The 26,273-nt window shown below is 35.9% G+C and overlaps 1 protein-coding gene across 12 annotated transcripts in view; it reads right to left on the bottom strand.

Moving 5' to 3' along the window:
- Window positions 1-26,273, bottom strand: part of ATP11B (ATPase phospholipid transporting 11B (putative)) — a 72,808-nt gene that overhangs the window by 15,164 nt on the left and 31,371 nt on the right. For 6 of the 12 annotated variants that reach the window (XR_003925308.1, XM_030027536.1, XM_030027537.1 and 3 more), the window contains exons 11-29: window positions 25,754-25,904; window positions 22,885-23,082; window positions 22,438-22,596; window positions 21,965-22,137; window positions 21,490-21,558; window positions 20,449-20,522; window positions 20,259-20,362; window positions 19,932-20,113; window positions 18,996-19,199; window positions 18,568-18,721; window positions 15,440-15,542; window positions 13,614-13,759; window positions 12,297-12,356; window positions 11,866-11,993; window positions 10,871-11,009; window positions 8,844-8,867; window positions 7,331-7,396; window positions 6,934-7,037; window positions 6,098-6,263 (exon numbers count right to left, since the gene is read on the bottom strand). Coding sequence is in view for 10 of the 12 variants with exons in the window: in XM_030027536.1 (XP_029883396.1) it covers window positions 6,098-6,263; window positions 6,934-7,037; window positions 7,331-7,396; window positions 8,844-8,867; window positions 10,871-11,009; window positions 11,866-11,993; window positions 12,297-12,356; window positions 13,614-13,759; window positions 15,440-15,542; window positions 18,568-18,721; window positions 18,996-19,199; window positions 19,932-20,113; window positions 20,259-20,362; window positions 20,449-20,522; window positions 21,490-21,558; window positions 21,965-22,137; window positions 22,438-22,596; window positions 22,885-23,082; window positions 25,754-25,904 (2,404 nt within the window). In the remaining 2 variants the exon portion in view is untranslated. Of the gene's footprint in view, window positions 1-2,006; window positions 2,093-6,097; window positions 6,264-6,933; window positions 7,038-7,330; window positions 7,397-8,843; window positions 8,868-10,870; window positions 11,010-11,865; window positions 11,994-12,296; window positions 12,357-13,613; window positions 13,760-15,439; window positions 15,543-18,567; window positions 18,722-18,995; window positions 19,200-19,931; window positions 20,114-20,258; window positions 20,363-20,448; window positions 20,523-21,489; window positions 21,559-21,964; window positions 22,138-22,437; window positions 22,597-22,884; window positions 23,083-25,753; window positions 25,905-26,273 lie in introns of all 12 variants that reach the window. The other 6 variants (XR_003925309.1, XM_030027540.1, XM_030027541.1 and 3 more) reach the window with 2 other exon arrangements.

Genomic DNA, 26,273 nt, shown 5'->3' with positions numbered 1-26,273 from the left:
TTGACTCCAAATTAGTTTTTATTTAGTATAGTGAAGTGAGTAGTTTCCATCTATTAACTGATTTTCCTTTTCACTGTTTTAGGTAAGGATCCACAGGATAGCTTCCAAACTTCATCTGAAGACTACAAATAAAGAAATAGAGAAACCCAAATCCTTGTTTCTTTCCTGTTGCACTTTACAACTTCAACTGCATAGTATAAGGCACTCGGTGCTTGTGTTTCAGGTACCTTACTATCAGCTACTCAAGTGTAAAAATTCTGACATACAAGAGAATTGGATTTGCATAATCATTTGTTACTCATGGACAAAACAGATTTCTCATTTTTTTCAACCCCTTCCCTAAGTGTAATATGAAGAAAGTCCCCTCAAGTTAGCAAGCATTCTCTTGTTTTTAGTATTTTAATAACTACAGTGCTGCATTCCTAGACAGCTTTATTCTTCTCTCACCATCCAGTTGCATAACCTTTAAAATGTGTTTAGTTTTGGAAAATTTAACAGAATCTTTTGTTATAAAACCTTTGGTGTAGATACGATGCACCGCGTAATTCACTTTAATAATTCAGTGAGAAAACAGAGGTTTACCAGTAGAATAGTTATCCAAAGTTTTAAAAAGGTAACTCATTTACATGACACTGATACACAAAGAATTTTAAAAGCTAACTTGTAAAAGCTTTATGAAGGAATCTCTACAATATGTTGCTAAGTTTACTAAAATTCAAAAGGTATACTGCAGTTTGCCTGTTTTAAAGCTAGTAAGTCCTGAATTTAAAACAAAACAAAAAAACCCCACCACTACCTCCCTGAGGTGTTCGGAAATCTAAGCTTCTGTGTTTCACAGTGGGACAACTAACAACTAAACACAATAGCCATTTCAAGCGTTGCCTTGCAAAGGTGTAGCACATTCTCAGAGGAAATACAATGCTTTTCTCTTACCCTGACCCTGTCGTCGTCCCCCCTTTAAAAGGACTTGTATCATCTGTTTCAACTAACCAGCAAAAACTCTCTGCTAATCGTTTACAATGTCAGCTTCCTATCTCCTACTTTCCCTCAGTTAAATAAACAACAATTAAATCCCAAAAATATGTAGGTTGGTTGGTTCTCCTAGCACCTATTTGCATGTTTTTAAACACAGTCACCTTAAAAAAAAGTATTTAAAAGATTATCAGTTCTTTGCGTTAATTCTTGCTATAGAAGTAGATAAGGGTAGGATAAAACATCAAACAGGTTGAGACGTTATTGATACATATGAATATTTTAGTCTTACAAAAGAGAATCAGCATCTGGTAGCATTTCATGTACTGAACTCAGTGCATTTGAAGAGTTTCAGAATCATAATGGTTCACCTACACAGACACATGTACACTTGGATTTTTTTTGATTAATTTTGTAGGACTTTGTAGCCAAATGCCTTTAAGAATATGTCTCTATACACATTGAAAACAAACAACACTCACTTTATAGATGCACAAAAAACAAACACAAAAAGCCTTAGCCGCACAAGTGTATGTACGCACCCAAACTTAAAACATTTTCTGCTCTTTCAACACAAGTAAAAGCAAATTAAAATGGGCAAACAACTTGCAAGAAATTGCTGCCTGAAATACATGGACCTTCCTGTCATGGCCTTATGAAGCTGAAATTATCCAACATGCAAAAAGCACTGTTAATTTTGATCATAAAGAAATTAAAAGCATTATAACCATGCTAGAAACTGTGATTATTTAAAAATGGATGCAAGAAGAGCTAGATCTGTATTCTGAAAGTTGAGCATCATGCTAGGGATGTTTTTTCCTAAAAAAAGCACGTCCAACACATGCTACTTAGGAGAAGCATTTGGCTCAAAAACACAGAGCAAAGCCAAGAAATAACCAAACTGAATGTATCTGCACTACAGGTATTGCCCTCTCAACCCACTAATATTCATGCCTCTTCCCATCTCTCTCAGCACTGGTTAGTTCACCTTCAGCATGCATAAGAGTTGATGAGGAACTGCCCTCCTACTCTACCTAATTTTGCTCAGCTGATTCCTTGCCCTGGACAATGGCTGCAGTGCGATGAACTCGTCACTTAAAGCAACTCTGTTGGAGTACATCTACAATTGGACAGAGAAGGGATGGAACATATATGTCAGTAAGTAGTAGCAGTAATTTTCTAAGAGAAAGACACAGGACACAACATTGTTATTTAAGTGGAATACACACCATATACAGAACACAAGCCTGGTACCTTCAGGACAGCTCCTGGGATCATCACAGCCAGTTACTGTTTGGTAGGACCATTCTTAAATGTACCTCAGCTTTCATACTGAGAAAAAAGGCCTATACACTTTTACATCTATACTTTACCAGACATCTTTATTCAGTATTACCTTCTCCCCCCAAGAGCGCTGTGATTTATATTTACCTGAAGATTTATATTTTGATTCAGATTTACCTTACTGTTCACCTCCTCCTATACGATTCTGTAACACACCTATAGTCAGAAATTACCCAGAAGCTACTTCAGGGCAACAGACTTAAGTCAAACAGAGTAAGATGGATTTTCTTTAAGGCCAGCAAAAAAAAACCCCTGGATCACAGCAAAAAAAAGAAACAAAACTACACACATGCACCATAAGTGCATCAAGGCAGGTAAAGGTAACCAAATTCACCCCTCTACAAAAGTCAACTCATGCTTGCCTGTCAAATTTTTAATATACTGACTTCCCAAAACAGAACAGATTTATTTTTTTTAAGTTGCTGTGACAGAAAAATATTTACATTTAAAAGTTTATCTTTAGCAGAATTTCTCAAGTGTTTCTCATACCAGTTAAATTTCTTCGCGCTCTTATGAATAACTTAGCTACATGTAACATCTAACTGATGAGAGACAGACTGACTGTTGATGCTACGTCCTTATACTAATAAAAGATATAAAATCAAGTTTTTTATATACTAAGTAGAGTAAGACAGATGCCTACAGATACAGTGAATTCAGAGCACTAAGTTGGGTAACTCGCACAACTAGCATGCTCTTAAGTTTCTGAAAAATTAAAACAATAGGGGCAAGCATTTTCAGTTGAGAAACCTGTGTTTTGCTCACTGCTCCTGGAGATATTTTAGAATTTAAATGACAGTGGACAGAAACAACTAACTTATATAGCTGTGATTTAAAAATCAGTGACTAATTCATGTAACAATTTATCTTGCCCTGATAAAAACATAGTAACTGTAAACTAAACTTTTTCTCTCCCCCAATATGCAAACATACTAATTTAGTCCTACAACTAAAAATGAGTGATTAAAAATATTCAGTTATACAGAGGGTGCACCAACACTACGAAAAACGCATTTAAAAGGGCAATATACAAAAGTTCTATATTCACTCTTCCAATGACTTCCACAGAAAATTACTTAGTGGTTAGGACAAAGACATTCTCCAGACTCATTCCATCTGAAAGTCAGAGTCCTTTCCTCTGCTTTGAAACTGAAAGAAAAATATTTACTAGAAATTTTAAACAAATATGAGGCATAATCATGAAAGAAGCATTCTGTCACTTCTTGACAATAAATGTGCAAAGGTGGTCACCTGTTCATCTTCACTTATGTCTACTTCCTCACTACAGGAATAGCCGATGAATTCAGTGGGGCTGACTGTCCCCTTAAAAGTAAGAGTGTGAAAATCTCAACAGATTAAACGTCAAGAAAGGAACAAACAGGTGCCTTCTTTTAGCAAATACATTTTTAGCTATTATTTCACTATCAGACACACACAGAGAAACCACTGAATGGCTACTGAAGCATTTCTGGTCAAATCAAGTTTTAGATTCCTGATATTGCAAAGTCAAGGTATTAAGCATTTTCAGAAGAGACAGTATTTTGGTAAACCTAGACCCTAATGCTGACACTGTCAAATAACAAAGTAGAACGGGAATAAGGGGGGAAAAAAAGGAAAAAAAAAAAAAAAAAAAAAGAGATGACTAATAGAGATGCACAAAGCAAAATTCCCATGGCTATGAATCAAGCTATAGCCACAGGAAAGATGTTAAGACATTCATCAAGATTCCTTCTTAAAAATAAGAAGTCCGACTGTGTCCTTGACGACACAACTGTAATGGAAGCAAACTGAACACGGAAATTCTTCAGAATTGATTCAGAAAGCAAGAGAATGCAACAAGAAGTATACGGATAAAGCTAGGGAAAAATCAATGCAGGCTTTTTGGTTTTTAATTCAAACACTTTAGGAACTTGAGAAACCTCAACAACCATACCGATACACTGCCAATAGAAACAGCTGATGTACAGGAAGGAAGGAAAGGGAAGTGTTTGATAAATACTGCCACTAATTTTTGAAGGGGAAAAAAAAAAAGATATGTAAGTATTATTACCTATAGAATTTTTCCTATATCAAGACACTCTAATCCCAAAAGTGCAATAACATGCAATCTAGAGTCTTACCAGGTCTAGTTGAACAGTTTTCTGAAAGCTAGTGGTTATTTACTTTGGCTTTTAGCTATTAAATTCCAAGACTGGAAAAAGCAGCTAATATTCCAGTTTTGAAAAGGGACTAATGGGATATTTTGGCTTAGCAATAGGTTTGTCAGCATGATGTTGATTCTAGGCAAATTAAGAGAATGTCTCACATGGATTTTTTTTTTTTTTTAACGCACAAATTAGAAGGGTAATGTAATTTAAGTAAATCAACATGCACATACACCCAGGTAATTACAAGGTTAGATGCTAATTGTAACAGTATTGATGTAATGCAGTTAGGAGTTCTGTATGGCACATAGCTCGGTGTAATTTGGATTAAGCAACTAGGACACCACAAAATCAATATGGCACACAAACAGACTAAAAACTGCTAACAGGTTTCAGATCATAACTGTATATGGGATATCTTTGTCATCTGGATTCTTCATTCACTTTCACTTTTTTTTGGCCCTATGCTTTTTGACCTCTCATCAATGACCTGGAAGAAACCAATGTAATATAATCACTTGCAGATAAGAAAAAGATGTAGAAGATAACAGGTTATTGATCTATATTATTTTGTAAACTGAATACAGCTGGGGGATTCATTATTTCCATACTCGGCACTGATGTATGCTGTGCTGGAATATTGTGTCCACTGGTGAAATCCAAAATTCAACATGAGGTTGAGGAATGGTGAAGATTAGAGGAGAAACACAAGAATGATTAAAAGACTGGAAAGTAACTTTTTTGACAAAAGATCCAAGTCCAATCTACTTATCAGTGAGAAAATCAACTTGATCACAAACCTGACCGTGAATAAAACAAAAAACTGTTAATAGAAGGCTTTTCACTTTAGCAGAAAAAGTATAAAAAGATAAAATGCTGAAAACTGAAACCAGAGAGTAACTATTAGAACAATGGGTCAGGATGACTTCTCCATAACTGTCACTAAAAAGAAGAAAACACTCAAACACAGATATTTACCTAAAAGACAGACTAATTTCAACAGAATGATTTAATCTTTGTAGCCTGTGTCAGGCAAAAGGGAGATTGTATTATCACAGCATATCTTTAGACCTCTTCTATGAATTTATGAAAATGCCACACAGGTAATTATCTTCAATTACATAATCAACAATCAAATACATGGCATATGATATGATCAAGAGTTAAGAAATACTAATTAAAACAAATCCTACAAAAGTAATTTTTAAAATTATTGTTTTCATCACATTTTAAGAACTATTCAGTGCCAATTACAGTTGAAGAGAGAGCTTCTAATACCTAGACAAAAATGAGAATAAGTTACCATCTTCAAAGCAGTGCAAAAACGCATATGATCCTCTCATGCAGTTGCAAGCCGAGATGCAAAAGACTGGGGGACCCCTTTATAAATAATTCTACTATTGTTAGTATCGATTACTTAAACATAAATGTTATTACCTTGCAAAATGGTGTCCTCACTTTTGTAATTTTAAATTAACAACTATCTTTTGAAATGAGAACACTTTTATGCATTAAACATGACAGCAATGTAAGAGAATAATTAAATATCACAGGAAAGTAATTAGTTTACAAGACAGATTTTAACAAATGTGTTCTTTTAACTACCCATCAAGTTGGATACAAAAGCATAACATTACCTGAGCTTTTTCAGTACTTGTTGGTTGTAGATGTCTGTACAGCACTTTCTTCAGAACATCAATAAACAAACAAGCAACTACTATGAGGATTATGGCAAACCAAGCAGAACCACTTGACAACAGTTGAACAAATACAAAGTACATGTCCTGGGTATGTAAAAATGGCCTGAAAAGTTAAAAGAAGTGGCAATTACTAAAAAGAACTTCTAGAAACAAAAGTACAGCACAGGCAGGCTCAAGCGTAAGCGTATCTTATTTTACATCAAGCAGCAAGTCTCTCAGGATGCAGTTACAACTGCATGGTGTCCATGAAGAAGGCTAGCAATTTGTTGGATCTGACCTGCAAAGAAACTCTGGAGAAGGAGGGTACCAAATTTGGGAGGAAAATGTTCTGGTTTAGTTTTAAGTTGTGTTGCAGGAAATCAATCACCTTCCTCTCTCCGTGCCCCGCCCCCCGCCAAGACCCCAAAATACAAGCAAAAAATACATCATGCTACTGATTCAAACCCCAGTGTTTAATTTCTGTTGCAAATTACCTATTACATAGCACCTCTGGGAACCTATCTACTTTTTAAAAACAAAAATGCCTTTAAAGTCACAGGCTGTCAGAGACAAGTAATGCCTGTCCTTTAGCACAGGACAGCTTAGCAGCATTGCTCAAATTTCTAAAAGAATCACCAAAAGCAAGTGGCCACTCTAGGTTTAAAAATTTATTTTCTGACACCTGTCACAAAATTTAGAGCGAGATGTTAGAACATAATATTTCAGTGTTTTTTCATAGCTTCATCTATCATATGTGCTATAGAAAGGAGAAGAAATAAAAAAGAATCACTCACCAGATAATTCCCCCATAAAATAAGGAGAATATGAAATAAAATACAATGGATCCCCAAGTAACAAAATGGTTTATCCATGTCCAGAAGTGAGTTTCTAGTGCCATCTAAAACAAAAAAAACTTCAATAAACTTCCTTTTTCCTCCCACTTCACAGAAAATTATAAATACTGGCCTGAACGTACTTATGAACTTCCAGCTCAAACACTAAATATTGCTGCAACATGCAAAAACTACAAAGAAGAATTTTAACCACCATTGAAAACAGACACAAAAACCACTTATCTGGAATCCTCAAGAATCAATTACTTCTGTACAACTTTTGAATCAATTTTAAATTATTGCTCTATTACATATTTGCCTACATATCCAAACACAGAGAGTAATTATTGTGTCATACCTTCATCGTAACAGTTATAACCATAACGGTGAAGACCAAAGTACCAAATGTCCAGTTCCCAAACATCTAAGAAAACATCAAGGCAAAAATCATGGAAGGAAAAAAAAAAAAAAAAAAAATCAGTTAAGAGCATTCACGGTAAGTTAGATTCTTCTCAAGTCAGCTACACTAATGTCTACTACCACCAAGTCTGTGGTCATAAGCTTGTGACAACTAAACATCATGAAAAAGCAAGAAGGATACAACACAAACTACTAGAAAAAAAACCAGCTTATGATAAGAGCAAAATTAACAACCCACAAGTCATCTTTCTTCTTGGTTCAAAACAAATCACGACAAAGGCTACATGAAATATGAAGAAAGTCCAAAACAGTACCATGAAATGATAGGAAAATTAATCGATTAAGTATAAGCATCCAATAGAAAGTAAATACTGGGTGGAAGGTAGTCACTTTAATGTAAGTGCAAAACACTTTGAGTTTAAACACTTCCAGATCATTTTCAACATGCAGCATCACCTGAAAGTTCACTTTTTACCCCAAGCACAATTTTACAATTCAAAAATAATGGTGCCATTGTATTTTTCACAGAAAATTCTAAGGAAAAGACACTTTGTTTCAAGGCTAATAAACACAAAATTAAGCTTCAATTCTAAAATGCTCTGTCACTTTTGTATTCTCTTGCCCATGTAAATTAAACTATCAAAACTCTGAACAAGTTCTACAACAATAAAATCTCAGCTCTGACAACCAAGCAGGGATGCCGAGTTTGTAATCTATCTACACACATGCTACTCAGACACACACTGCCATTCTACAACAGGTCCAACTGCTCTGCTCTTGTGTGCAGTCTGGGTGCTGAAACTGAAGACGTTGGTGTTTGGTAGCTATTTTTGCCACTGACATACTGAACAATGACCGAACCCTGAACTCTGTATTTACCAGTAACAAACTAAGCAAGCAAGGAGAAAGGTACCACATGCAGACAGGCAATGAAAGTCATCCTAGAGTTGATTTGTTAGTACAGCACAGAGGCACGGAACTGGGATTCGCACAGTTGTAGTCCTTGTTACAGAGCTCTGACAAAAAAAACCCCAACAGCCTGATGATAGATCTCACAACTGTTTTTCTCATCTTTACACAAGGTACAAAATTGAGGCAGCCACGAGTCTGGATTTACTGATAATTTGAAAGATCTTTGTTATAACATGTCTTCTGGAGCCTTCTATTTACTTTTCACACCAATAGTAATGTTTAACAAGCAACATGCTTGCTGTTAACTGCTGCAATAATAATCTTAAAGTAAAATTAGACTACTGCTCCCGAGTGACCTGTGAAAGAAAGTGTCTTTGCTAACACTGCTCTCAATGGTCACAGAGTTAGAATGCAAAATATGAACAGGTTCTTGCCACCATTTTATTTTTGAACATATTTACACTGTGGATGCTGCATCCTTTAATCCTGTGAAGTAACAGATACAGTATGTTGTATCTCCTCCTCTTCTAAACTCTTACCATTTGCCTGTTAGGTTTCAATATCTGACGACATGCACAGCATGAAAAAGGGGGGAGAAAAAAGAACTAAAAGATCAAGTTGTTGCACAATGCATTGAGGTAAGCCTAACAAACCACCAGCATTACCAAATTATTTACAATCTCTTCTATTCTGCTTTGCTCCAAACTGAGAACCTGGAATGAAAACATGAGGCCTTGCACTAACACTACCCTGTATCACACATTTGCACAAAGTGATCACTTCTTGAGGACTTCTTACAAGAAAGCACTTCAGCAGTACACAAGTTTCTCTTGCCCTTAACTTTGGCTTTTTCAGGCACACATTAAATTTGCAACATACTTTATGCACTGCAGATATTTTACTGCAACACACGGTTCTATCAGTTCCAATAACTATCTTTTAGCAAACACAGAGAGGTAGAGAGTAACTCCAAATAAATTCTAAGACTTTTTTTTAAGTCACATCACAGAAAACACGAGAAGCCAAAGGGCATCTGAAAGCTTTATTTCCAGTATGCTCATTCACTAAGTATATTCAAAAAAATCTTGAGCTTAATTTAAACAAGAAACCATTAAAAGAACCTTCTCCATTAACACAGACATTAACACACTGGTCTAGACTTACAGAAGATGATCTGTTCCCCAAACTAAACATTTGTTATTAAATACAATGAAAAATGTCTGTTCCTGACATGTGGATGTTTACCAAGCAATTTTGGAAGTGCTTTGACAACTAAGACAGATGCACAGAAACGCACTGATTCATAGTGTAAAATTACTTCATTAGAAGAGTACTGAAGGTCCTTTACCAGTTCACAAGAACTTCAAAGCCACACAGCTTGTAACAAATGACAGGAGAGGACACACTCATACCTCAGTTGCACAAGACATTTTAGTCTCAAGCACAACTATTTCCATGTTTTTATCAAACATCTCATGATGAAATAGGTACTCCAACTAGCTGCACCACTCTCCCTTTATCACTCCTTTCTTTGCAGGGATGCAAACCACCAGTTCACATGCTCACTGCTTTCAGTCCCTCAAGACAATTCTGGCCATTGTTTGTGCATCATTATATGGAAATCCTTTTTCTGGCTAAACTTCCTGAGCTCATGCCCACTCCCTATCACCAGGCGACCACTGTGAATACAGCATGATGCTATTTTTGTACCTTGTGCCATAACCTGCAACTCTACCAAGCACTACACAAGAATCAGCAAGCACTTCATGTCAGTAGTAAGAATGGCATAATGAGAAAAGCAAATATATTTTTGCATCGCTAGCCATAACAGTTTTATGAGGGAAAAAATAATTATCTAATTGTTCTAAATTGGGTTAGCTAACTCAGAACCGGGGAAAATGAGGAAGCAGACTTGTAATGGTTTCACCCAAACTAGAGGGTTTTTTATATGACTTTTCCTGTGAACTTTAACATCTTTAAAATAGAAAGTGTCAAATTAGTATTTTATGATTTCAAGTTATTGTCTTAAAAAAACTTATTGAATAAAACGTATCATTTAAAAGCAGCTTGCACCACTTATTTTAAAAATTCTGAGTAATCAAAATAAATACATTTTCAGGAAAAGCTTTAAGACTTTTGGCAACTTTCAGATTTAAGCCTGATTTTATAACAGATCCTAAAGAGAAGCTATTGTTTGACACTGCAATTAAGTCCAACTCAAAATGAGTTTTGAATGAATGAAAATAAATTCTCATTTACTCAAGTTATACGATTTTGACAAAAACAGTATACAAAATAAAAGTTTAAGACAACCATAGTACAGTCATTATCTTGAAAGATATGTTCTTCATGGTCATACACTTTCTGACATGTCTTCCAGTTTCCACACTAAGAAATGTTACTCTTGAGAGCAGACACATATTGGCAAAGCATCTTTGTAATTATGTAGTTCATAAAAACAACAACAAAAAATCTTAGATTTTTCTGACACAAGAGGATTTTTCAAAAAAGCATTAAGAAATATTACCAAAAATACAGTGGTAGAATAATTCTTATGGTATTGTACCTGGCCATTTCCCAGCAGAGAAGTGTCTTCTCCCATTAGAAGATATGAGCCATAAAAGAAAACAAATGCATGAAAGAAGCCCAAGATGGTCCAGTAGAGAAATGGTTTAAACCCAAGATGGGCGTTTTTACTGATGTCTCTGCAGAAATAAAACAGATTTTGGATTTCAGAATGTCTTTATATAACCCATCAGCTATTCGCATTGCATGACTGCTACTGCTTTGAATAAATGTAACTTTCAAATGTACCAAGACACATTTAACGAACGCTGACATATGAAAAAATACATAAATCACGGGCAATAAAAGAACTCTCAGCTCTCATGATCTGCCTCTGCTTTACGCTGGGATCACCAATGGCAAGGGTCTCTAATGGGTGAAATTCAGAATAGCACAAACTAGAAATCTCCCTGAGGTGGAATTGCAAGAGGAAGAAAAAGCCAGACCTCTCGATACTTGCCCCTTGCTCTGCTTAAAAGACCTTTAGGAAAAGAGAAACATCTAAGAGACATCTCTTTTTTACAAGAATACGTACTTTCTTCTCCAAAAAGCAGTATGCAGTGCAACATGCTACCACTGGGAGGACATCTAATTCTACAGGAAATCACTTCCCCTCTTAGTAAAGCATTTTTTGTGGTGATTCCCCTAACCACTGTTTTTCATTTTTTTCATTTGTGTGTCTGAGTGATTTTCACCTCCTACATGTAATGGAGGAGAAGGCTGCCAGTCATCTAAGCTGACCGAGTCCTCAATTCTCTTCCAATCTTAACATGACTGACATAACAAGATGCTTCTCTTAAAATACTCATGTTAATTAACTTTTAGGATGAAAACTATGTAGCTGCAGTTCTTCCTTGTCAAGATAGTTACTAAAAATTGCATAAATCGCAGCTAAAAATACTGCAGGAATGCATAATAGCAAGTTCAGACTTTTGCAGATGCCACTGTTGTTATAAACAATGTGCTACTGTGACAATATATGCAAGATATACGTACCGATAGAGCACAGGTTTACTCTGTAATACATGCGGATGCACATGCTGTTCAAAAAGACTGTATATGAGGACAGGCAGGGAAGTGAAACAAATATTGTACAAAGTCAGGTAGACACTGTCATAGAGCGTCTGAAAATGGAAACAAAAAGTATTCTGAGCCTTTTAAAGAAAAAAGTTGTTTATATTTATTAAAATTCATTAGCACACTAATAGCAGCAACAAATCATTAAGTACATGCATTTGCTAGTTAGAAAAAAGCTATACTCACATAACCATCTAGTAACATCAAGCTATCAAATATAGAAAATTAAGCTGGATATTTGTTAAGTCTATAATCTGCGCTGCACCTGTGTAGTTCTTTCCCATTTTTTTAGTTATTTACCCTAAGTGTTTCATACACATTTACCAAGATGCAAGGCATCCAATACTTACTTGTTGTGAAAACAAACAGAAGAACTGATATAAAAATTGTGGTGTAATAAAGCACACATTCTGAAAAAAGAAGAGTGAAGAAAATAGTTAATCCTCAGTATCTGCCTCACAACCCTAAAAGAAACTGCTAACTCTTACAAGCTGGTAAAAATACACAGTAAGAGCATAAAGCATTTTAGCATTTTACTTGGCAAAGTGAAGCAATATGCTTTGCTCAAGAGCGTATTTTGTTTGTCCTTTGGGAAAATGAAGCTGAAAAATAAAAACTTAATTATATGTGCTTGCTGAACACATCCCCTTATGGGAGTACAAGTAGTATTGAAGGAGGAGAAAGCCATCCATTTTCCCCTCAGTTTCTTTTTAAGAATTTCTTTGCAAAACAGTTTCCACACTTCATTCAAGAAAGCCTGTGCCCTGCTCACTTGAGCTTTTTGCATGAGGGTAGACAAAACAGAAACCAAAACATAACACCATGCTGTTACCTTTAAATGAAAGCAAACAATAGAAGATAAAGGTGGCTTGGTGGCCAATGCTAGAATCTCAGATAGATGTCAAGTAAGATAGTAAATGTTCACGTATCAAAACCGATGATCAATGGAAAAAAAAGGAAACAAAACAAAACCAAACCCCATCGACAATGTTATTAGCACTTCAAACACCCCGGCCCAGCACTGAGCTCCCAGGCTCGTCCCCCCACTCCTCCCTCTAGCATTTTGCTTAAGCTCACCCTGCTGCTCTACGCCCATAGCTGCCTGAGAGGTACCCAGAGATAACTCTGTCCCTGGTGCTTACTTCCCTTGCAGTGTTTCACCACAGGATTTCTTAAGTCAAGGCTGGGACTGTTAAGCTTTCTTAAGGTGAGCCTGCTGGCAAAGAGCATGCTTTCTCCCCACACACTTTCTGCCAGCCCTTCCCTCCCTCAACTACTTCCTGTGCTCCTTTTTCGTTTTAAGGAAGATGAATGGATTTGGCTCATATTAAATCAATAAACAAAAAGATTATACTTTTACATCTTGCTAAAGAATGCATTTAATTTCAAGCTAGTAATACTGCTTTCAGAGAGCAAACATGTCTGCCTCAGCCTAGGCAAACTCATTGTGGCATTTAAAACCTATTTCTAGGCAGAAGTACTAAAAAATCTCACAGTTAAACTACTGCATTTGGTTGTAAAATATAAAAAAAAAAGCCCAGAAAACATGTTTGAACAGAGATATTTAACCTGTTTCCAACAAAAATCTTAGATCTGAAATAAATTTCTTGCTGGGAGAAAGTTAACACTTTTTTTGTGAACTTCACTGGCACTCTTTGAAGACTTACCTTATAAAAAAAGTACTGTACAAGGGTTGCTATTCTAATATAGTAAAAGTGCCCATGAACAAAAAGCAACTTGGAGAGGAATTTAAACCGCGCTATTGCATAGTCACTGTTTCTTACAGCTTGTCTTCCTTCCTTGCCCATGATTCCTGTAATATTTGGGAAACAAAACAGAAAAAAGGTTAAACATTATAAAAATTAGAGTTTAAAAAAACTCAAACAACGACATACATTGGAAGCGACAGTTCTATTTTCCTGCACTTCAACATTATAAAGACTTCAGCAACTTTCAGTTCCAAAAGAAGACATTATTCCAGACACTTACAACTAAGGGAAACTGCTCATTTGATGCAGATTCAATTTAAAAAAAGAAAAAAAAAGAAGAAAAAAGAAAAAAAAGACTATTTACATAAGCTATGCTTAAGAAAAGATTTATGGGAAGACACAGAATTAATAACACTAATACAAAACAAAAATTCCCAAATCAAGCAAACCATTCTCAATCCATCATCAATTATCAATTTACTTAGCGTCTTTTACTTCAGAGCGTTTTTTCTTACAGTACTTTCTAGGAATAATATATGACCTATATTCAATAGCAGAGTAATAGAAATGCTGTTCTTACAATAGCAGTTTACTTAACTGATGTGCTGACAATGCTTGTCACTTGTCACAGCTGAACATAAATTCATTTCTAAAAACTATTATTAAGATTAGGATAAGCATACACAGAGAACAAAATGCTCTTTTGTAAAAGAAAAGTGGCCCAGGATTCCTGAACACCAGACACTTAAAAGTGCTGGTTGCCCTTGAAAAAAATAGTCTAGAGGTCCCATCACTCTTGATGGCAAAGACTTGCTAGTTCTGACCAGCGTACATGTAATATCTAATATGCTAAAAATTAATAAAAACTTGGATAATTTTATTTTTCATAAGCTTCAGTTATTTGACAAACTAGCTGTAGAATAAAGCTTAATTTGCTATTGGCTTGCAACCTTCTCAAGCAGGCTATACCCACGGTCTTAAAACACACGGCCACATGATTTACATGATAAACATTACATATACCTTTTTAATCACAAAGGGTGACAGATTGAATATCCTGACGTACCAATACCTTACATTAGAACCTTCAGCATTTACTACTGTAACAAACACCATCCCACAAAATCAGTAAAGGACATACCAAAATACTATGTGATGGGTACCAATTCAGTTATACGTATGTTTTGGTTTGTACTCAGTTATATAACACAGCAGCAAAAAAAGTTTAAAGGTGGCCCTGGCCAAATAACAGAAAACCATATAAACAGAGAAAACTACCAAGCCCAGCTGAGAATCAGTAACAGTCTCTCAAATACAAACTTCTCCTCAAAGACAAACTAGACACAAATGGCATTTCTACAGTGATACAGATGTGGTGCAAACAGTGGCAGTTTAGCACAAAGGAACGTTTAAAGGTAAAGTTTACACAGGAACTTAGAACCTGACAATGTCTGAAGTTAGAGATATCCACTTCCAATATCTGAAACAGAGTACTTCTGAGATTCTAGTTAGAGAGAATCTTTGCTGTATTTAAGGCAACATTAAGCAGGACCTCTGATAAATGGTAGACTACACAATAAACCTAAGACTTCTGAAAGCAAACAGCCTTAAATTTTAAATTTCACTAAAATTCTGCTACAACAGATGACTCAGATTAACACCCTGTCATTCACGGGTGCAAAAATGTTATAAGTTTAGCTGTTTATAAACACTAGTCATGATCTAATATTCTACTAAAATTTGCATTTTATTTGCCTTTATCTCTTCTGACAAAAGAAAGTTACCTATGCCAACATGTGCTTCTTGTATCATGCTCACATCATTAGCACCATCACCAATTGCTAATGTTATAGGTTTCTCTGGAGACGTTTTTAACAGTCGCACTACCTGGAAAAAAAAAAAAAAAAAAAAGGGCAGAAATTTTTCAAATTAGACACATAGTCTACTTACAAACCCACTAATGTCACTAATTCCCAAGTATCTTAATTACCTACCTGTAAATATAATTAATATGTTTTATGAATGTGCACGCTTGGGTAAAAAACATCTTTGGCATATCACATGCTCCAATTCATTGCTCCTTTAGGAAAGCTGCTTGCTTTGGGGCACAAGCCTTATTTAAATACTATGCCTGCCTTGCACTTATTTTGCTGTTCTTATTTAGCTGTTCCTTTACAACTCTTAATTCGGTGCTTTATTGTATGATAAAACAGTCAAGTAGAAGTTGGAACTGAAAATTTACTTAAGGAGTAATCCAGTTTCAGTGCCCTTTACTAGACTTGCCCAGATTCTTCACATTTTCAATTAATGGAAGTGATCAGCATAAATGAAGAATCTGAAAAAACAATATATTAGCTCAAAGATCGCTACATGCTGTTATTAAGGAAAATAGTTTCTTTTTAAAGCAACTTCATTATCACCAATGGGTATTCTCAGTTGGAAAAGTCACAGAAGAAGAAATGACAGAAAGAGGAAAAAAATTGTTTACATACAGTGCTCTAAAATCCTCAAAAGAAGAGCAGCGATATCCCGCTCTTCACAGAAAGGAAACACATCTTTAATGTAAGTGCCAACAATATTCTAAATAGAGAGGAGTTAGTCAGATGAGGCTTTTGGTTAAGGAGAATTAGTAATTCATTAACCTCCCAGAGAGCTCTAACTAAAGGTAGAAGCTTCACTAATCACCCGTAAACGAGCTGCAGAGGTAAAGGTGGGAATGCAGATCCAGAAGGCTTTCTAAAAACAAAAGATATCTACGAAAAAATACTGCATTTTCCCCCCCAGAAGTTCCAGAAAACCCAAAGTGGAAGTAACAGAGCAACAATCGCAGAAGGTAAATAGACACAAACAACTGTATTCAAATAATTGAGTTCTAGGTGGCAGTCAGTGCATTGATTCATAGGAGCAGTAACTCACTTCACACAAGGAACACAACAGTGATTAAATACAGTCCACAGTTCAGAGAAAACCACCTGATTGTGGGAATACATTCCCTAATTGCCAGTATTAATATTCAAGTTTAAAGGTTCCCCATTCCTAGGGGGTAATTATTTAAAGTACATTTAGCATTAGATCTTAGTAAGCAGCATTAAAGAGGTAGCAAGGCTGCAGTATGTCACCCAGATCAGTCCTCATGACATACCAAAGACTGTGGTAATTTAGACAGACAAACATCTACACGAAAAGGTCAAGACAAATCCTCTGGCAAATTTTAACAGCTGCAATCAGTAGCAGCTCTGAATTACTGACATGAAAGATGTTCAAAAAGGTTTCCGAGCCATAAAATATACAAAAGTAAGTGGTAAGACCACTAGCCATATATTAACAAGCATTAAAATTAAAGACGTGGGAAATATTAAGCCGAGTTCCAGCTTAACCTTGGAATAAACCTCAAAAAAAGGGTGCCTACAGCAGAAAATCAAATGCAAGGCTAGACTACTTGGCCATACACTTCTTTCCCCACCCTTACTTCCCATGTTGTATGCCATTTGTCTCAGTGATTTATATACTTCAGTGTTTAAAATTTAAGTCACTGCCATCAAAATTAGGTTTTACTATACTTCATGACAAAACACAGGAAATAATGGAGATTATCTGCTGGACAGGATAAGAATTAAGGAAAGCATTATTGGCTGCTATCTGCCAGATTTGGCAGTACAAAATGCATGATAAATCAAGTTAAGTGACAAAATAAGAACAAGGACACAACATAGGCAAAAAGCTACACCTTAAAGAGAGGGGATGGCAAAAATTTCAGCTGGAAGTGTACATAAAGTAGATACACCCAACAAATTGTTTTTCTCATAGTAGTTACAAACAACTTCCTTTTAACATTTTATTGAAACTCATATTATACCTTTTTTTTTTTTTTTTTTTTTTTTAACACGGCTGAACAGTTTTATAATGAAGTGATTCTAAAGGCTGCATTAGAAGTCTGGCTAAACGTTGGAAGCAGGAAGAGTGACCTCAAAACAGGTCACTTATGCTATAGTGAAATAGCCTGCTCTCTTTTGCACATTTACTACCTCACATAAGTGTTTCCTAGTGCTTTAAGTTAAAAAGATGTCTTTTTTCCTTTTCTTTTTGACAAGGCGCAAAAATAAGAGTGGGCAACAGTGTCCCTTCAGAGGTTTAGTGTTACTAGAAATACATACAAAAAGCCTTTAAAGCATACAGATAAGCTAAAAGTATAAGAAATTTAAAAATACTCCAGTAGAGGTATACAATTGAATATTAGTCAAAAAAAGAAGAGAAGCATAAAATAATGAGAGAAAATTTCAAAAGGAAAGAATAGATATTATAGCTCTTCAGAGCTTCACTTTCTAGAGAAAAAAAAAAAAAAATCACAAAAGCTGAATTTTAATTTTATCTGACCTGTACTTGAGTAAAATTAAGTACACGTGAAGGAAAAATGGCCTTAGAAGAGAGCATTAAGGCAAACTTCCCACAGAGACTAGCCTCAGGTACCCTTCCCTCCTACTTCTTCCTCAAACTTGGGTATTTTTTAAATCTTTAGAAAAGCATATTTTTTCCCTACAGCTTCATGAATTTTCAATTTAGCTTTTTTTTAAGCTCTCTTAGCTTTAGCTTTTGGAAAAGTGATGGAACAGGCAATGCAAAGGCATGAGGTGATCAGGACCTCCTACTGTCTTACAGAACACTCAAGAGGCTGATTAAAGATTAGCTGCCTTCTTACATGGTGGCAGTATTTTGACACTCTCCATCCACTTGCAAATTTTCACAAACGCATGTATAAACTTATGAGCAAACTACTCCAGATCAGTTGAATTTAACAAGGATTCAAAAGTCACACAAAAGGTCACGCAAACAAACAGAGCAGTTCCAGAAATCCTTGCCTCCTCAATCCATGATAAAAATACTTACAAGACAATCTGATTACATTCTCACTTACCTTTGCTTTCTGAAGGGGTGCCATGCGACAGCACAACACTGCAGAACAGTTTTTGCAAACTTCCATGAACAGTTTTTCATGTTCCCTGAGTGCAAGAGAGAGGCTGGTCCCATCCACAACCAGTCCATGCTGGATAACATGGTCTTCCTTTATTCTATTCAGGGACAAAAAAGCTGGCTTTGTATTGGTGTGAGGGAAAAATTTTAATTTCGTTATGAACTATGCAGTTGCCCATACAATAAACAAAAGAAGTTAGCATGTTAGACACACTGGTTCTTCAAGTCTGTTGTTATATCACTAAATAAATTTTTTAAAAAGGCAACTTCATGTGTTTGGCACATACATCAAAGTGATTGTCATAAAATTTGAAAATAAAAGAAAACCAAGCTAAGATGATCACTTAGATAACAACAACTCAGATATTTTACCTCTTGGCTAGCTGCCTCAGTTGTTCTGCGCATGTACTGTCTGACTTGTGTTGCACAAGCTCAAGGATGTTCATGGTTCTATGAAAGTGTCCACATGATAAACTGACACTAACAGCCGTTTCATGCTTATCTCCAGTGAGTACCCACACTTTGATACCAGCCAACCTGAGCGCTTCTATAGTTTCTTGGACCTTCTCCTGCAGTCTAGAAACAAGAAAAATCTTAAATAACCAATTTACAACACTTAACAAAAAAAGAGCTCACACTGTGACTCCATGTTACTCCTGTAACCTCACTGTCATGATGATTTAAGACTGCATTTCCAATTTTACTTACATTTCTGGAGAATCATAGTCTGGCAGATGACATTCTGTTACCAGTAATAAAATGAAGGCCTTGATAAAACAAAACCTGAACTTCAAACCTGCTAAGTGATCAAATACTTCTAATAAGCATATTTTAATTTAAATTAGGCACCACTGCTGCATTTGAGAAGCTTTAAAACAGTCCACAATTACTATCTACTGTGGTGCATGAAATGCTTCTAAGTGCTCCATCTGTACACTCCAGTGTACAATACACTCTGACTTACAAAATACCCACTACGCAAGCAGAATGCTTTGCAAAGTAGCTATGTATAGGAGTTTTCCCAAAGAATTAGCTGTTACCCTAAATATTTACTGTAATTATTCCATTTCACATACATTAAATCTTTCCTAATGAAGCACACTGTATGTCATACTTATTAAGCCAAAATCAGTTGGTACAACGTGTTTTGAATGCTCCTCAATCCAGAGAGGTAAACATACTAAACAAGAATAGCACAGAACTTTTGGTTGTGGTGGAAGAATTTTTCATGGCACACATCATATTTCAGTTATAAATCCTAAACTTGCTATGTTTTTCAGTGTAGTTAGCAGAAACTCCATTGCATACTTGTCTTCTACTCCTGTAGCCCCAAGTAATTCAAGATCCCTTTCTATGAAGTTGAATACATCTGCTAATCTTTCTTCCCGTTGTTGTAAGGCAGTCCTGGCCTCATGAAGGCGTTTGCCAATTTCTTGATACTCCTCAGGTGTGAATCTTCTGTAGGCTATGCACAAAGTTCTTAGTCCTTTCTGCGAGAAAATAAAAGACTATATTCAGAGTAGGCAAGATTCTGATCTAACAAGAAGGCGTCACCTGCAATTTGTTCACTTCAAGTCACAGAATTCGTACTGGAAGAATTTTCATCCAATCAGCTGGGCAAGCATATACACTTACCAAAGCAAATTCATCCACATGTATCCTTGTTTTGTCTATTTCTCCACTCTTACTACGAGGAAGAATGGAAGATTCTGCTCCCTTTGTGAATAAAAGCTTCTCCCCTAAAAAGTAAAATAGAAAGGAAATTAAGAATACATACTATTTAAGAAGTTCTCAACTGCAGCTTGTGCAACTTCTGATCACTTACCTGAGGGACTCTCTACAATGACACTCATTCGTCTGCGATTTGGATCAAACTCCAAAACATGAAGCAATTTATACCTGTATTTTGTGTTTTAATAGAAGAGGGAAAGGGAAGAAAACATTTTTAGAAATAGATTTCCAAAGACAATGACTTATAAATAGAGTCTTACCCCACAGAGCTTTCCCCAAAGTGTCATTTTTATATAGAAATGCTAAAAGTAATGCTACCACTGTTGAGCAACAATGTTATCTGTGTTTCTGAAATTGATTGCTTTTCATCACTTTATATATATTTAATTCCATTCTATAAGAATAAAAGGTTCTTCTACCAATAGGAATAGTTTCCTGAACACTAGCTTTCCATCTGGAGATTACAATCAGCTCCTACCTATTCCTTTATCCTTCTATCATTACTTCAGGTGTAACTTTGAAAACTACATTTTGTTTCTAGCACTTGTAAACAATCTACACAGTCAAAGAGGAGCGTATGTTCCCTGATAACTGGACTATTTTTTTTATTATGTTACCACTAGTTTAGAAACTTAATTTTAGACATTTAAGTTTAAAGTACTGCCAACTAACTGACACAGATCAAATGGATAAAAGGTGTTATGACATATGACAGATACACAGTTATCAATAATATTTCTACTCATTTTGGGAAAGTTTAAAATAATTAGATTACGCAGACACGAGACTGATTCTGGGAACTTCTAGAGCTGAAAGCACAAACTGTAAGACTTGAATAAGCAATCCAGTTTTCCAACTCTACTACAGTCTCAATGTTCGAGGAATGGGCAAAGATACAAACTGTTATAGTACACACCTACACAGAGTAACTCACACACAATTCTTGCATCTCAGTTTCAATTGGTGAGGAATAAGATGCAAGCTGTCTTGAAGACATCAAGGGAAAAGCATTAAAAAGAGCACGCTGTGGAAAGGCAAGGTTTTCTTATGAAGAGAGAGGATTAAGAGGAGAACATTATATTAATCTTCACTACTGTTCTGTCCTTCAAAAGAAACAAGGAATAAAAATGAATACCTTTCTGGTTTTCCGAGACTTTTTACTTCCATACTGTCCCCACTAGTTCCAGTAAATACAACGCCAACCCTAAAAGGTAAAGAAAAATAATACATTAATTTTAACCATCACTTTAGACATAATGCCTATTGACAGAGGGGGCCAGGGGAGAGAGAGGGGGGCCAGCGCTCTTATACCCCATTACTGCTCTCTATTTCTAGAGAAGACGAAGAATGCCCACTTTCTACAACATTTAATAGCAACATACTCTGTCCACTGTAATTTCTCAAGGATTTCCATAAATATTTTAAATAATCACTTTATAACATGCCTAGGTTTTTGTGTATTTTATTTTCGTATGTTTTCATAGTAAACTGACAGTGCCAGGCCCTGGGCTTTACAGTCTTTCTGAGCAACTTTTAAGGTTGCTTTTACTATGAATTGCCCGCCCTAGTAGGCAATTTCTACATTAGATAGTTTTGGCAGTACAACTCACCGGCTTGCAGCTTCAACTAAAGCTTTCTCATCTGGTGAAGAAGCATAATACTCCAATGGGGATGCTATTCCATTGGCATGCCAGGGACCATCAGCACCATCTGTTTGATCTGCGTTGATCTGCACTGTATGACAAAGGCAAACTGCTTTCAAGAAGAGTTCTTCCTCTCTCATCTGTAAGAAAGAAAAAACCTCATCTGTAACATTTCCATATGAACCCAGTTTTGAACATACTTAATAAAAGAATATGTTTTTACTTAAAAATCTGCCAAATATTCCATGTTAAATAATCATATCTCAACATGTTTAATAAATATTATTTGTTCAGTAACACTTAATAGCTTCACACTTTTCAGAAATTGTGATTTTTTAAAAAAAAATGCTACTGCTAGAAGAGTATTTCTCTGAAATGAAACACTTTCTACCTAGGATGCCTAAGGGGGGGATGGGGGGGGTGGGGGGGTGGGGTCTTACCAAACTATGCCTATTTCCATCTGGAGAATCTTCAGAAAACCCCTCTGGAGTTAGTTTACCATTGACCTCTTGGTACTTTATGCCATTAATGGAGCACTCCCGAAACTGCATCTCATTTTCAGTTAATGTACCGGTTTTATCTGTAAACACATACTCTACCTTTTGTAAAATAAAACAAAAAGAGACTTGGAGTTGCATATATTTGTTAGAATTAAAAAAAAAAAAAAAAAAAAAAAAAAAACTCACACTGTCCACTACACACCTTTTTTTGATCATGTAAAAGTTTTAATTACTGCCATCAGATATTTACACCTTAATTTTAAATTAATCAGAAATCAAAGCACAATCAATAAAAAGTCTGCAGTAATGAATTTTAATATTAAAAAAGAAGTAGAAAACAGGAGGAGGAAAAAAAAAAAAAAGAAACAACGTAGTTTTTTACTCTACCTGTCCCAATTCCTCATTGAGGTCTGAAGTATTTACTTGTGCTCTCTGGTTTGTTTCCTTGTGATAGAGGTCGAGATCCCAGCCAATAAAAAAAGATCCAAGAAATTTCTGCATCTCAACAGTCACATAAAGTGAAATAGGTATGATAAAATTGTAAAGTACCAGAAAAGCAAGAAAATCTGAAATAAATCTCAGAATCTACAAGAGAAAAAGAGAAAATGTAAAGATTACTGCAGTGATTAAGTGAAACATGGTTACTTAGTTATGTTTCAATATGCATGAAAAATGACAAATTGACAGAGCCGGAGGAGACCAAGTCCCACATACACAGGAGAGAACACACACAGTGACAATGCCGGCATTTCCAGGTTGCCCCAGTAACGCGCCTTCAGACTGATGCAAAAAGACTGCCTTAAGCTATGACTGGATGTTTCAATCCTCAAGTTCATTAACTTTTGTCCTTTCTACTGAATCTGTCAGGAGGGCTGCCAATTAATATTAACTGTCATGGTGATTCTGTTTTCAAACAGGTCTCTTGAAAGGGTTGGGTCTGAAAAAACCAACACATTCCCCGTTCCATCAAACAGCATAACTCATAGGCTTTTCTAAGGAACCATTAAATGGTGAAGGCAAACAACTGATATTCCATGTTGTCAGAGGAATCTGCAAGTATTCTGTATTGGTTTAGGACAGCAGAGTGACAAGAGGGTTCCTGTCTACTGGCATTCCCCAGTGACATGGGTGATCCAGGCTACATGACAAGAAAGAGACTGTGGATTTCAATGGCACAGACTTCTTTTATGCCTCTTGAAATCATTGTGTTTGACACATACATTTCAGGTAAACAGCTATGGAATAGGATAGAAATTTCTCTTTATTAGGTATAACAATTTTAACAAACTCTGAAATGCAACATTACAGTCTCTTTGCAGCCTCTTTTTCATTTGCACAACAAACTCAGTATCTAAACTGGACTTTGGGAAGACTCTTGCCAACACTTGAATATCGAGCAAGGCAGGTTAGAGATGAGAAAAACTGGAACATCTCCTCCAACTCTACCAGATATTGGTATAGGAGAGCATTTTGAAGAAAGGAAGTAAAAAGTAGTCAACAGTTTGCAAAGCTAAATAATGTCTGTTCTCGCTAATTAGGGAGCGTTGCTACAACTACTTAATGAAAGTCAGTACCAATAATTAAGGGGTCTGACAAAAACCTCAGGAAGTTCTGTGCCTCAAGAGATCTTCCAGACTACACCAGAAACGATAAATAAACACTGAGAGCAGTAATTCATGTAAAAGAAGATATACTGAGAAGAACTGACAATTACTAAGGTTAGTGAGTTTCTTCAAGCACTGTCTATTAAATAACAATGTGCACAATACAGGACAGATGAACAGAGAAAGCATTTGAGGTAAGCACGTCAGCATATTGAGAAATGCAAAGCAGATTGTGGAAGTAAACAAGGGAGAGAGAAAAACAAAGACATGATAGAAAGAGAAACACAGATGGCTCTGTACGCTCCTGAAGGCAAAGGTAAAGGAATGGAAAGACTGAGTAACTACTCATCCTGATTCTATTCAGAATTGAAAAGGCTCCACAGGCTAGTCTAACTTACACAGCAACTACTTCAAATTAAGAGAAGCCACGAATTTACTCAACTGACTGCTTCAAACAGTTGAAACTGTGTTAAGTGGGTGCAGGTACTAAGAGCAAAAGTCATTAAACAATTTGAAAACTTTAAAATTCATTTAGTACTTTTCAACAGTGACACTTTCAGATAAGTTTATTTTAGAATACATTGAAAAGGTTTTGATAACTGTAGTGATAACCTGAATTAGTAATTTAAAAAAAACACGGCATTGAGATAAACATATTTTTTCCAGTTAAACCCCAAAAACACTTCGCATGACAAGCTTCTGAGAAAGTTGCATGTTCTACTGAAATGCCAGTAAACTCTTCATTCTCCTTGAATCAAAGACATTCTCAAATTACTTCTTTTTCCTTCCTGAACCACTATGTACTAATCGTAAATTTTGCTCTACTTGTGAAGCAGAACAGAACTCTCCTGACTTGGAATTTGGACCTTTTTGCATTTAGTGAGCACATTCGATTCTCAGCTCTCTGGGAGGTGAGGAAGGTGAGAGGGGGGTGTGGGTGTTAAACATCTGACACCACATCACATGTGGAAACTGGATTTCTAATTTTTCTGTGCTTTGAAAATCCCCTCTACTTCTTAGAATCAGCTTTAGCCAGCTCCTGAACTGCTTTGGAAGAAGGCGGACTTGTACAGAAATCAAGAATTAAACAGAACACAGAAAAATACAGAATGCTGTGAACTGCAGACTTAAGGAACACTTCAAAGTATCCCTCCAATCTCTACAGAAGAGTGAGAAGGCAAGCAGGAGCTTGAGCAAAATTACAGCCTTACAAAATTGTCTGAACAATCTCAACATCACAGAATGTCTAAAATGCCTGAACTGTGAAATCACTGCAATGGAAGGTGCACAAGAACAGCTATCCTCCTCCTCTTTTCATTTAAGGAATGACAAAAGACCCCCAAAAGAACAGTAACTATAGTAAGATCACAGAACATCAGAAATATGTCCTAACAAACCCCAAAATTTTCAAAAGGCTTGGTCTTTTCATAAAGGAAGAAAAAGTCCAACCAGTAACAGAGGTAAGATATTTCTACACAAGGGTGAAACTACATAGGACTATCTCAAAAATACTGAAACAACAGCACACAGACTTGCAAGTGGATCATGTGGTAGTTACACCTATATCCAAGAATAGAGACATAATAAATATCATATTCAGTATACAGTGGTTGAAGGTTCCTCAGATATGCAACTGGGTAGAACTACATTACCTTACTGCTGTTTCTTTCATGCTCTGTTTTTCCATTATACCAAGGCTCATCCCATTTTTCTTCAGCTTGCCATGCATACTTTAAAATAGTGCTCAGAATGGCTTCAAAGAGGAGGATTATTAGATAAATAATCAAAAAGGAATTCATGGACCTACAAAGAGGCAAAAAAAAAAAAAAGCAACTTCAGTTCATTTTACTTCATCTGTTGACACACTGATTACATGAATTGATTAAAAACTTATTGTACAATATTTTTAAAAATGTATCCTGTGTTTGGTATGTATATAAAGCTTCTATGTGACAAGCAAGCAACAGAAGTGAAAAGAAATACTACATCTAAGATATACTCTACAAACAGCAATATGAAGACTAGATTAAGGTGCAAGAATACCCCAGCAGCTGACTTGTGTCACACCTGTTGTCCAAGATTTTGGGGACTGACTTATCCTTCTCTTCTTCCCTGAGTATCTAGCAAGGGTGTGAAGGCAATACAACCAACCACAGTGGAAATCCAAGGCTG

The sequence above is a fragment of the Aquila chrysaetos genome, chromosome 10, assembly GCF_900496995.4.
Source record: "Aquila chrysaetos chrysaetos chromosome 10, bAquChr1.4, whole genome shotgun sequence".
Taxonomy (NCBI): Eukaryota; Metazoa; Chordata; class Aves; order Accipitriformes; family Accipitridae; genus Aquila; species Aquila chrysaetos.
This window is presented reverse-complemented; position numbering and strand designations above follow the sequence as displayed.